The sequence below is a fragment of the Berghia stephanieae genome, chromosome 11 (assembly GCF_034508935.2).
Source record: "Berghia stephanieae isolate SIO BIC M18660-M18661 chromosome 11, UCSD_Bste_1.3, whole genome shotgun sequence".
Taxonomy (NCBI): Eukaryota; Metazoa; Mollusca; class Gastropoda; order Nudibranchia; family Aeolidiidae; genus Berghia; species Berghia stephanieae.
The window spans coordinates 13,774,704-13,787,203 of record NC_088370.1 but is presented as its reverse complement, the minus strand read 5'-3'; the positions used below and the strand labels follow the sequence as shown (position 1 = coordinate 13,787,203).

The 12,500-nt window shown below is 37.7% G+C and overlaps 1 protein-coding gene across 1 annotated transcript in view; it reads right to left on the bottom strand.

Annotated features, from left to right (window-relative positions):
* The window catches only part of LOC144956616 (adenylate cyclase type 3-like), a 72,335-nt gene that overhangs the window by 24,989 nt on the left and 34,846 nt on the right, over positions 1-12,500 (bottom strand). The window contains exons 7-10 of the mRNA XM_078887235.1: positions 10,928-11,055; positions 5,167-5,325; positions 3,634-3,772; positions 2,231-3,066 (exon numbers count right to left, since the gene is read on the bottom strand). Coding sequence (XP_078743361.1) covers positions 2,231-3,066; positions 3,634-3,772; positions 5,167-5,325; positions 10,928-11,055 — 1,262 coding nt within the window. The remainder of the gene's footprint in view (positions 1-2,230; positions 3,067-3,633; positions 3,773-5,166; positions 5,326-10,927; positions 11,056-12,500) is intronic.

Sequence of the window (12,500 nt, the reverse complement as noted above, 5' to 3'; positions counted from 1 at the left end):
ATATATATATATATATATATATATAAATCTGGCCATAAAACTCGTCCAGATATCGATCGACTTAATTGACCCTCAACTTGGCAAAAATACTCTCAAATCTGGGGTTTCGCGGATATCCCAGATTTTAGAGATTTGGCCAGGATGAGGGTAATTTTAACCCTCAGCTTACCAACTAAAGGTAAATCGTCACATTCATTACGATACAACCAACATTTTTCTTATTCAGATTGCTTTTGTATATCGTAAAATTTAAAGAAAATGAAGTGTGTTGTAGAGTATGTTTTGGTAAAGAAATCATTTATGGCAAAAACTTACTTCCATTGTTTTTGTTTTTTTTTGAGTAATAAAAAATCTATTTTTTGTGTTAGTTGGGTGTGAAGTTTGGGGGAAAATCCTGAAAATCGCTGGTAAGGAGAGAGTTAAATTGATCGATTTTTATTGAAGGACGAGTTTATGGCCATTTTTTAAAAATATGTGTTTTTAAAGGCCGGTAGTTAACTGTTTAAGCTACTAACTCTCTGTCTCACACAAACATTTATTATAGAGACTATTTGAACACGACGTCTAAGCTCCGATACATTAAGTGAATATAAATTCAGTAAAATTAAATATAGAGAAGTGTCATAATCAGTCGGAAGGTGACATTTTTGGTTTGCATTTGTTTGCATTTTCTGAAAGAATATTATGCTCACCAGAGCATTTTAATCTTCATTTGGAGTTAATCGGGTGATTTTTTCATGAAGTTATGGTCAGATGTATGGAAAAGGTATCCAGCAACGTTCCTCACATTTCATACTGTCAACTCAACTAGCTGTAAAAAATATTTTGAAGTCAAATTAAGCTTTGATATTTCAAAAAAAAGTAACAAAAAAGGGTTGATTTAATCATTTGTGACAAGAACTCATTTTTGATAAAAATTGACCTTCTAACTAGACTTGGCAATATCTCAGTTCAAACCTTTTCACCATCAGACTCATTATGTCATTCACTGTAACATATATTATGCAATTATGTTCGTAACATGAAATGAAGCGAGTACGTGTAGAAGTGCCATAAGACAATAGTAGTAAGCCTCGTGAATGACGATTGCTGAGAATTGTATGATTAAGCCACATAATTTTTAAAGCTTCGATGAGTACAGCTAGCTGCTCTCTCCATCCAAGTTGTTAATTGTTTCTATTGGTCATGATCCTGGGCCAGAGTTTTGAGGCTGTCAAGATCTTGTCGTGACTTTAGTACGGAAGACACTGCAGTTATTCATAGTTCTTCGGCCTCATCTGAATCCAGACTTTTCTGATATGTAGAGAGATACATCCAAAGACACAAAATTATGTGTATCCTTAAACGTTTCTAATCTGATTGATAGAAGTCAATGAGAAGTAATCATAAAAATGGATGGTAAAAAAACCCCCAAAGAACTGAGTGAGGTCAATTTTGTTCCTTCTATATAAATCGGGTCATGATCCCCATAAGCGCAAAAGGTTTTTATCTCTATTGTCCTATGGCACTTCTCTATATGTATGTTTTTGTTTTTATGGGTTTTTTTTCGGCGCTTGCTTGAGGTATTCAAATGCCTAAGTGATATAGCGCTATCGGATCTCTCGAGGCTTCTTGAACTGAATACACCTCCTGGAACCAATTCGATGGAATCAAAATGAACGACTAATTAATAATGTTGCCGAATGTAACTTATCTCTATGTGAAAAAAACTTTCTCTGTCGGGGCCCAAAAGTATGGAACAAGTTAGATCAAGATATCAAAGACGCCCCCCGAACTCGTTAATTTTTGGAAACTTTTGAAAACATTCCTATTCAGGAAGGCTTTTGAGGAGTAACTGTATTTGCGTTTTTGTGTTACCTGTTTTATTTGTATGTGTAGCGCCTTAGAACACTCTGTGAATATTCAACATACATCTGTAATACAGGACTTGATTCTGCGCGCTGCTTAACCCTCTCCTTACCACCTGCAGCAAAATCCTCACATTTTTACGATACAATATACATTTTTCAAAATCCAGATTTATTTTGTATATCACAAACTTTTAAGAGTGATCATTATTTAATTCATAAGAACATAAAGTTGTTTTGTAGAGAGATTGTTTGAGTGTTTTTTTTTAATTCTGGGTAAGCCATTTTGGGAGAATACTGAAAAGGATCGGTAAGGATCGAGAGAGAATAACTAATTATTACAATACATTACAACTCAGCTCCAACTTCCTTTTACATCTTACCTGTTCGCTTCCTTTTCCTCCAAAGCTCTTTTCAAGTCCATCTCAACGATACTCGGCCCTTCCAAACGTCCTCGTCTGAGCCTCAACTCCTGTATCCCAGAATCCTCCTCCTCATCGTACAACGCTTCCTCATCCGCTTCTTCTCCGTCCTCCTCACCCTCCTTTATAGTACGCCCGGTGTAAAACCGATCTATCAAAGCACGACCGCTGGTTGCAGCGATAGTCGTGCGGGTTTTAGCATTCCTCTTGATATTTATAGAGTTCTGAGTAATGTTATTGTTGCGGGTTTGTCTTATTCCATTACGAGAAACACCAGGCGCCTTCACGGACTGAGATCTTTGCTGGCTTAAGACTTGTTTTTCGGATTTTATTTCACATTCGTTTTGTTCTTGCTTGTTCTCCACCTCCCCCTGTTGTTGTTGTTGCTGTTGCTGTTGTTGATGAGGATGGTGCTGGTGTTGGTGTTGATGTTGATGTTTAGGCTTAGCCTTGGAGGAAGTGGTTGCTGCAATGCCGGTTGTTGTCGTCTGCAAAGACGGTGACGGGCCGAGTGATATGGCGGTCGGTGTGCCAGTCGGAGTGGCCACGAACACGGCGGATGTGGATGCGATCAGCGTGGTGGTTGTCTCAGTAGCGTCGGAATTGATGGAGGTTGTGGAAGTCGCTGGTTTGCTGCTGATGACGTCTGTGCTGATATTGGTTGTAGGGGTGAGAGGGATGGTTGTGGAAGGTGTGGTAGTGTTGGTGGTTGTTGTGACGGTGTTGCTCTCTGTTGTTGGTGCTGGACTTTGATCCTCTGGGGACTGTTTCTCGCCATCCAAAGTACCCTGTGGATACTGACGTTTGGAATAGCGGGTTAATATTTTTCTTCTTCTTCTTCATCTTCATCATCATCATCATCATCATCATCATCATCATCATCATCATCATCATCATCATCTTCTTCTTCTTCTTCTTCTTCTTCTTCTTCTTCTTCATAATCATCAACGTTGTTATTAATTTTATTGCCGTTATGATACTAAGTATGTTGATGGTGATAATTATAATAATGATGATGATGATGATGATATATATATAATAACAATAATATATTATATATATATATATTATATATATATATATATATATATATATATATATATGAGTATAACGTAACTTTAATTGCCTGAAAGTTATAAACACCAAGACATTAATTGCCTGAACGTTATAAAACCCAAGACTTCAATTTCTTGAAAGTTATAAAACCCAAGAATTTAACCGAGTATTGCTCGCAAGTTTGTCACTTTAAAGGAGCCTTTTTGATAGGATGGAATATATTTTAAAGCATATTTTCCCGTCCAAATTGTATAAAAAGCATTGGGTCATTGTAGCGACTACTACATATTGCTAATCGTCTTCTTTACCGGTTTGAGCACAGTCTTGATAAGATATGTGTTGACATTCTTCAATCTTAGCTCCTCCTCCCTGTCACCACCATGCCCCGCCTCCAATTCAAACTCATCGTCAAGACACGCCTTTGTGGCTTCTGATATATGAACACGACTGAAAACAGACACGGATAAAAGATAGAACTGTTATTGATTATAAAGAAAAGAAAATTAGAATATTTTGGTCACCTAACTAATAGTAATACATTGCATTCATATCGCTCATTTTCATCACTATGGGATGCTCAATGCACGTTACAAATAAATATATACAAATTTTACATATAAAACGTATACCTAAATGATATCAATAGCAGCAGTGTATTTAATGTCGTAAAAAAAAATTCATGCAAATGTATTGTAAATGGTGCTTTAACAATGATTTAAAACTACCAATAGATTTTGCTTGTCTTATCCTTCTGGGCAGGTCGTTCCACACAAGGGGGAGAGACGAAACCTTATTTAGAACGTTTCTTTGTCTTGTATGACGAGTGAAGGAGAAAAGGGCAAGAGGCTAACCATAGAGATCTTGACCAGATAACGTGAAAAACTGGACAGGAATGTCACTGAAAGAAAGCAGCGAGAAAGTAACAGAGAGAAAAGGGTGGCGCGTGACATTGTAAGTCTCAACGGGATGACACCTGAAGAAGGAGAATAGATTCGAGTTTTTTAAATAACAGTCTCATAGGGACAATATCGGATTCTCTTACGTTGGGTCAACTAATGTAAAGTACAATATATAAAGTCATTTTTTTTTCAATTTTGATATGTTCGGCAATACAATTTAGAGCTGAGTCCCCCACCCACCCTCTTCCTCTTTAACAGTAATAGCGTTGAAATCATCAAAATGTGCCGCAAATGTTGTATTAACCCATATAGTAATCTATTCTTTTTAAAAATATGGATGGAGACCAAAATTTGTTCCATGAAAATTTTCGCCAACGAGTACAGTTATAGGCAAATCTAAAAATTATAAAACTATCTTTTATAGATTAATATACGAGTAATTTGCAAACATTTTAAAATTAAGGGTAAACCTATCACCCGTTGAAGCAAATGGTATGTTTCCAGATTTATTTGCGCGCATTGACAAACTTTATTACCGAACCAATTTTGATATTTGATGGTTCAAAAGATTTGTACGAATCTATGTTAATTCCTACAATGCAACAGCAAAATAATTAAGATATATAAGTGCATGTCCGTAATAACCTTTATTTCTCCGCAAATTGTTAAATTAAAAGCTAAATCGCGACTGCTTTTACCGCCCTGGCCCTCAGAAAAAAATAGAGAGTGCATTGCTAGGCCTAGTACCAGCGACTGGGGCAGTTCCAGGCTGGGTTCCCACCAGCCTCGGTCTGACCGGCACAAATAGCTTACACTGGTTTCATCGCGAAAGCCCCAGCCGTAACCCAGACCAATCCCAGCCCCAGGCTCAGTCTGCTCTCGCCCTTACGGATTCTCCACTAGTAATAATAACAAAACAATACAAAAGCTCATTCTACTTACGCTGGGATTCCTCCACTCTCCATCTTATTCGCCAGTGTCACTTCTTTGCCCAGGACGTCAAATTGCCATTGTCTCTGGCCCAGCACGCCGCCAAGACACGCTCCTGTGTGGACCCCCACACGCATGTTCACATCCTTACCAGTTTTCTGACGAACGAAGCTGAAAGGTATGATAATTTGGTATTATAAAACAGAAAAATGAGTGGAGAAGGCACTTATGTTGATAACAACAAGAAATGAAGTGAGTAGGAAAGTGCCAGAAGACAATAGAGAATAAAAATTTCGCGCGGCGATGGGGGCTCGAACCTGCGACCTTACTGGTACGACAACTCTACCTAGCGGGGAACATCGTGACTCTACTGTAGTAGTAGTAGTTTCTTATGGTTTCACCTCCAAGTGAACCGTTTCACTCCAGTCCAGGTATTTTTATCCACCTTGATGGACGGTATCATATCCCCCTGGCACGGCTGTGGACGGGCAGTGAAGGACCAAGTGGTCCATATCTTGTTTGACACCACCACATGCTGTGCACTCTACTGTATGAGCGATCCACCCATCGCCGCCGCGAAATTTTTATTCTCAATTGTCTTCTGGCACTTTCCTACTCACTTCATTTCTTGGTATTATAAATTGCAGTCCTTCAAAAGAGATTGAAAAGCTGGTGACAACAGGACTGACAGATGGAAAACGAGCGACAGGAAGACTGAAGATAAAACTGGTGGACAACCTTAGGAACTGGACACAAGGAAGAAGTAATGTGGAGACCATCAGGGCAACGAACGACCTAGAGGGTTGGAAAGGCATGATCGCCCCCGCCTGGAAGCAAGGCACCAGATGATGATGAGTCCTTCAGGGCTTCCTGTAACCTCAAAGAACACGATTGAACGAAAGTGATGAGTGGTTGTGTAACACCAAAAGCCCTGTGGCCTAGACCACGAGGTATTGTATGTAATGGTTGCGCCACTGTCTCAACACTATAGAAACCGGGATAAGCTCCGGCTGGATGGGCCTTTTGGCTCTGAAGGACACTACGAAAACCTCGAAAGACTTCCGGTTTGAGCAAATTATGACGAAATGAAAGCTATCATTTATTTAACTCTTGATCATTTATACAACAAAAATGTGTATGGTTTATTATTAAATTGAACCCCTGACGTCATCAACATCACGATTGAACAAACACGTTTGTTTTAAATGTATATTCTATGATAATGCCATTCATTAAAATGAATGAGTCTCCTTTCGTGTGACGTGTGGGAGATTTGAAGATGACATTATTTTGATTGTCAAGGACAGAGCGACAAGGACCATGACGTCAATGTGTCGTAACACACCAATTTAATGGAACCATTCTCACCTCTATCGTAATTAATTTGCCAATGCGTTACTCAAGTGAGAAAGAGTAATTCCGGCTGGAACTCCTCCTGCTGCTCCCTATCCTCCTCCTCCTCTTCCTCTTCCTCCTCCTCCTCCTACTTGTTTTTGTTCTTGTTCTTCGTGTTGTTATTATTGTTGTTGTTGTTGTTGTTGTTGTTGTTGTTCTTCTTCTTCTTCTTCTTCTTCTTCTTCTTCTTCTTCTTCTTCTTCTTCTTCTTCTTCTTCTTCTGTTTTGTCCGTATATTATTGTCGTTACTAATAAACGAAATAAGGCAGTAACAATAGCAACAACAATTTTAAAAAAATACATTAACTATAACAAGCAATCAAATGAAAATTTAAATAACCAAATGTTCACTTAAGCCAATAGCTGGCGTTTAAGTATTGAAAAACGGAAAGAGTCAGAAATGCATTTCCTCTACGCACAAGCGCACAGAAAAAAGCTATTTCTTGAAGCCAGCTAATTATAGATAGTCTGTACCTGGCTAAGAAGCTCACACCATTGCTAATCGGAAGTATAACGGACCAACACACAAAACTATGTGTAACCATGAACGTTTATATTCTGGTTAATACAGTTTAGTGAGAAGTACTCATAAACGTGGGTGGCTAAAAACAATAACAAAGACCCGAGTGACGTCAACTTCATTCTATCTATATATACGTTAACCTTCATTAACTCGTCATAGCCCGACTTTCCTCTAAAACCACGTCACAATAAGAGGCGAGTAGTGAGAAGAGTTTAACCCTGTCCTTACCAACACCTAGGAAAATTGTCACACGCGTTTTTTACACTTCATTATTCGCCTTTATACAAATCTGTAGGGTGTCATTGTTTGGCGCCAAAAACACCAACAGTTACGTCATCATTGACGATATTTAGAACTTCTGTCGAAGCGCCAACGATTACGTCATCAATAACGAGGTGTGATTATCATCATCAGTATCATCAAGTGATGGCATCGCCCACATGCTCGCATCGACACTTCAGAATAGACCGTCCGACTTCTGTGAATATCGGATTATTATTAAATGGAAATGTATGTAACGCGAACGATAGATAGAACAAAGATGACGTCATTTAGATCTTTGTCATTGTTTTTTGCCATCAATGTTAATGAGTAGTTCTCACTAAACTGTATTACCCTGACTATAATAAGCGTTCAAGGTTACACAGAGTTTTGTGTGTTGGTCCGTTAAACTTCTGGATGGCAATTTGTGCGCTTCTTAGCCAAGCACATACTATCTATACTTCTAGATGGAATTGTTTTGAGCTTCTAGCCAAGCGCATACTATTTAATTCAATTTTGAAGGACGGGCGCGCGTGTTTTGTGTGTCTGTGTGTGTGTGTGTGTGTATATATATATATATATGTGTGTGTGTATGTTTTTCATGTGTATTGATAATATGAGTCATAGATAGGTTCGAGAGATTTTGCCAAGATGAGGGTCATTTAAATCGATCGATAATATTTTAAGGACGAGTTTTCTGGCCAAATTTTCAAATATGGATTTTTCCAGAGTACTTCAGAATCCTTGCTATTTGCTAGGGACCCCATGCCCACCACTTTGAGCACATTTAGTGGATGTTGAGCTATATAAATGCTCGTTTTTTTTTTCTTCAATTTAAGTTATCCCATCCAAATGACAGTTTAGAGGAAATAGGTCACAATATTTGTATTTAGACAGCCCAACAGAACCGGCCGGCCTGCATTATTCAATCGAAAGGTGACAATCACAAAAAAGGGGATGCTTATATATAGTATGCGCTTGGCTAAGAAGCCCACAACATTGCCATCCGGAAGTACAACGAACCAACATACAAAATTCTGTGTAGCCATAAACTTGTATAGTTTGGATAATACAGTTTATATAAGTAAGAATTATTCATAAACGCGGATGGCAAAAAACAATAATAAAGAACCGAATGACGTCAACTTCACTCTATCTATTGACAAATTCCTGATACAGTTATAGTTTTGAATAATTAATCAGGATTTGAAAATATATTTGTATAAATTAAATCAAACATCGTTATAAAGGTTTCATATTCATTGATGTGTAGAAATGGTAGATTTGGTTGAGTTCATTTGGAATTTTTTGCTGTCATTATCGGCATTTTTCATAAATATAATTTTTACATTGGCTTTTGAAATGAATTTGATCTTGCTATGGATTATTGGGAATTAAATGTCACCAGAATAGATAAAGAAAAAAAATACACAAAAACAAAAACAAAAAACAAAAGAGAACAAAAACGAAAAAAATGAATCAAAAATAATTTCTTTTTTTTTAAAAACCTACTATAGGGAATGAGATTAGCGGAAGAGTAGCGTCCCTCGATTTGACGTCACCCATAGTCTATGACGTCATCGGCGGAAAAGTTATTAGAGAGAGAACGCCATGTTGGTTGTGCGCATGCGTACAACCAACGCCGTGAGGATGAGAGACGCATGCGCACAACCAACATGAGGTTCTCTCTCTAATAACTTTTCTGGCGGTGACGTCACAGACTATGGGTGACGTCCAATCAAGGGACGCTACTCTTCCGCTAATCTCATTCCCAATAGTCCGTTCCACAACCCGTGTGCGCGCGTTGACGTGGATATTTTCACAACCGTCTGATGGATTTTAATGATAATGGGAGCGACCTATATTCATGTTTTCGTCCAACCTAGTCATCAATCACATGATTTGTTGCTGTACAACCATTGGACACGGTTGTGTTTATGAAAGTTGTAAACATACCCATGAGTCATGCTGAGCAAAATGACCAATAATTGTAACGTTGGATATTTCTCAAAATGTGAACTCTTTTCACTATGTCGGTCATTTTGAGCACACTTTGCAATGTGACCAATGACCTCGAGCACATGGAAAATTAATATAGATCATGCCCATTGGCTCGAACACTCGAATTGTTAGTGACATTAAGCCAATTTTTTTTTCATCGGTTACAGTATCATACTTTAGAATTTTTCTTCTTTACGGTATATAAAAAACGAAGGATTTGGGATGGGTGAACATTTTGATGTAAATTCTGTTGTGACAACGATCGCTAAACTCGCCCACAAGCTTGACCAGGGGTTTCCATTTCACGAGATTCACGTGCACTACTCACTATTATTGCCATCTTGAGTTCAAAAGGACACAGCAAAATGTACACTTTGTACACATTTATTGACATAAATAATGGGATTCAGTATTCGGATGTCACGCCGCCAGGCAACGGCGGCCATCTTGGTTCTAAGAAAGTGACATTACGACTATTGAATCCTATTGTTACAATCATTTAATCTTTGAAAGCAAGAGTGTGAATTCTACATTCATAAAAACTGATAACAAATATGGATTAAGCATGCACATTTGTCACAGAGGAACATTTACAAGTATCATCTTGAACGGTTATGGTCTGATTGGTAGAATTTTGGGAGAACCAAAAAAGATACATTATTAATATCTAGCATTCATTAGGCCACGTAAATTCTCGACTGTAAGTAAAAGTTCCGTGACAATGATAACACGGTTTGAGAGAAACAGATCGAAATGTGTGATCATATAGATAGTGTGCGCTTGGCTAAAAATTTCAAAACATTGCCATCCGGAAGTATAACAGACCAACACAGAAAACTATGTGTAATCATGAACTTTTATAGTCTGGATAATACCGTTTAGTGAGTATGACTCATAAACGTGGATGGCAAAAAACAATAAGCAAGACCCGACTGACGTCAACTTCATTCGATCTATAGATAGAACGAAGATGACGTCACTCTAGCCTTTGTTATTGTATTTTGCCATCCGCGTTTATGAGTAATTCTCACTAAACCGTATTAACCTGACTATAAACGTTCATGGTTACACACAGTTTTGTGTGTTGGTCCGTTATACTTCCAGATGGCAATGTTGTGAACTCCTTATCCAAGCGTATTCTATCTATAGATAGTATGCGCTTGGCAAAGAAGCTCATAACATTGCCATCCAAAAGTATAACGGACCAACACACAAAACTGTGTGTAACCATGAACTTTTATAGTCAGGTTAATACAGTTCAGTGAGCATTACTCATAAACACGGATGGCAAAAAACAATAACAAAGACCTGAGTGACGTCATCTTCGTTCTATCTATATTCGGCTGGCGGATGTTATGAGTTCTTTAACCGAGCGCACAGCATCAATAGATAGTTCGAAGATGACGTCACTCTGGTCTTTGTTATCATTTTTTTGCCATCCGCGTTTATGAGTAATGCTCACTGAACTGTATTTACCTGACTATAAACGTTGATGGATACACACAGTTTTGTGTGTTGGTCTGTTATACTTCCGGATGGCAATGTTGTGAACTCTTTAGCCAAGCGCATACTAGCTATAGTTAAAAAATGTACCTGATGGTTTCGACCATGGCCAGCCCCATGTGGATACAGAGAACAGCGTGGTCTGGTCGAGGGGTCAGCGCTCCACATACACAGTAGTAGCAATCACCGAGGATCTTGATACGGTCCTGGTGATAACGCTGTCGAGAGAATATATGATTCAATGAATGAATAAATGAATGAAGGGATAGATGAATGGATGATTGGATGAATGAATGAATAAATGAATGAATGAATAAATGGATTAATTAATGAATGGATGAATGGATAAATGGATGAGTTGATTAATGAATGAATGAATGAGTGAATGGATGGATAAATGAAGTAATGAATGAATGATTCAATGAATGAATAAATGAATGAAGGGATAGATGATTGGATGAATGGATGAATAAATGAATGGATTAATTAATGAATGGATGAATGGATAAATGGATGAGTTGATTAATGAATGAATGAATGGGTGAATGGATGGATAAATAAAGCAATGAATGAATGACTAAATGAATGAATGAATTAATGAATGAATGCATGGATTAATAAATGAATGAATGAACGAACGTATGAATTAATTAATAAATGAGTGAATGAATGAATGAATAGATGAATTGATAGATGAACTGATTGATGAATAAATGGATGAATGAATGGTTAAGTGAATGAATGAATACATGATTGAATAGATGAATGAATGAATGGACGGGTGGGTGGAAGAATGGATATATGGTTGATTGGATGGATGAATCAATGGATCAATGGATGAAACGATGGATGAATGAATGAATGAAAGAAGGGATTGATTAATGGATGGATGGATAAATTAATTAATGAATGGATGGGTGAATGAATGGATGAATAAATGAATAAATAAAAGAATTGATAAACAGATAAATAGATAATCAAATGAAAGAATTTGTTTTAAAAATTCATGGATGAATCATCGCGTGGATCTGACATTATGTCAGAGTGACCAAATGAAGACGATAGACCAGCGTCCTACCTAAAGGATAGTAGCAAGCAATTGATATTGTCCGTTTCACGCTCTAGAAACAGGGATTAACTCCGGCTCCATGGACATAATGCATCTAAAGGTCTACCTCTACTTGATCTATGTTTAACCCTTTCCTCTCTAACCACAGGACAATTGTCTGTTTTCGATACGATACAATTAACTCTTTTCATAGTCAGACTTATTTTACACATCACATTTTTGTTTTGTGCTGAGTAGGTTTGGCATTTCAAGAAGAGTAGAGAACGATGAGGGCTGCCTGGGATCGTGAAAATACTAACGAAAGAGTGAAAATGGAGGGGCTTCGGATGGGAACAATACAAACAATGGACGTTTCGAGTACATACCCTTCGTCAGCGCAACAATAAACAATTTAGTATGGGAAAAAATGAAATAAAATGCAATATTATAATTTGTATCGTCTGTGCTCTATGGATGGTGATTGGAGGATGTACTATACAAGTTAAATTGCATTTATTTTAGTTGTTTTCTACGTTAATTTTTTTTGTTGTTGTGCTAACGAATGGTTTTTAACCCGAAACGTCCTTTGTATTGTTCCCATCCAAAGCCTCTCCA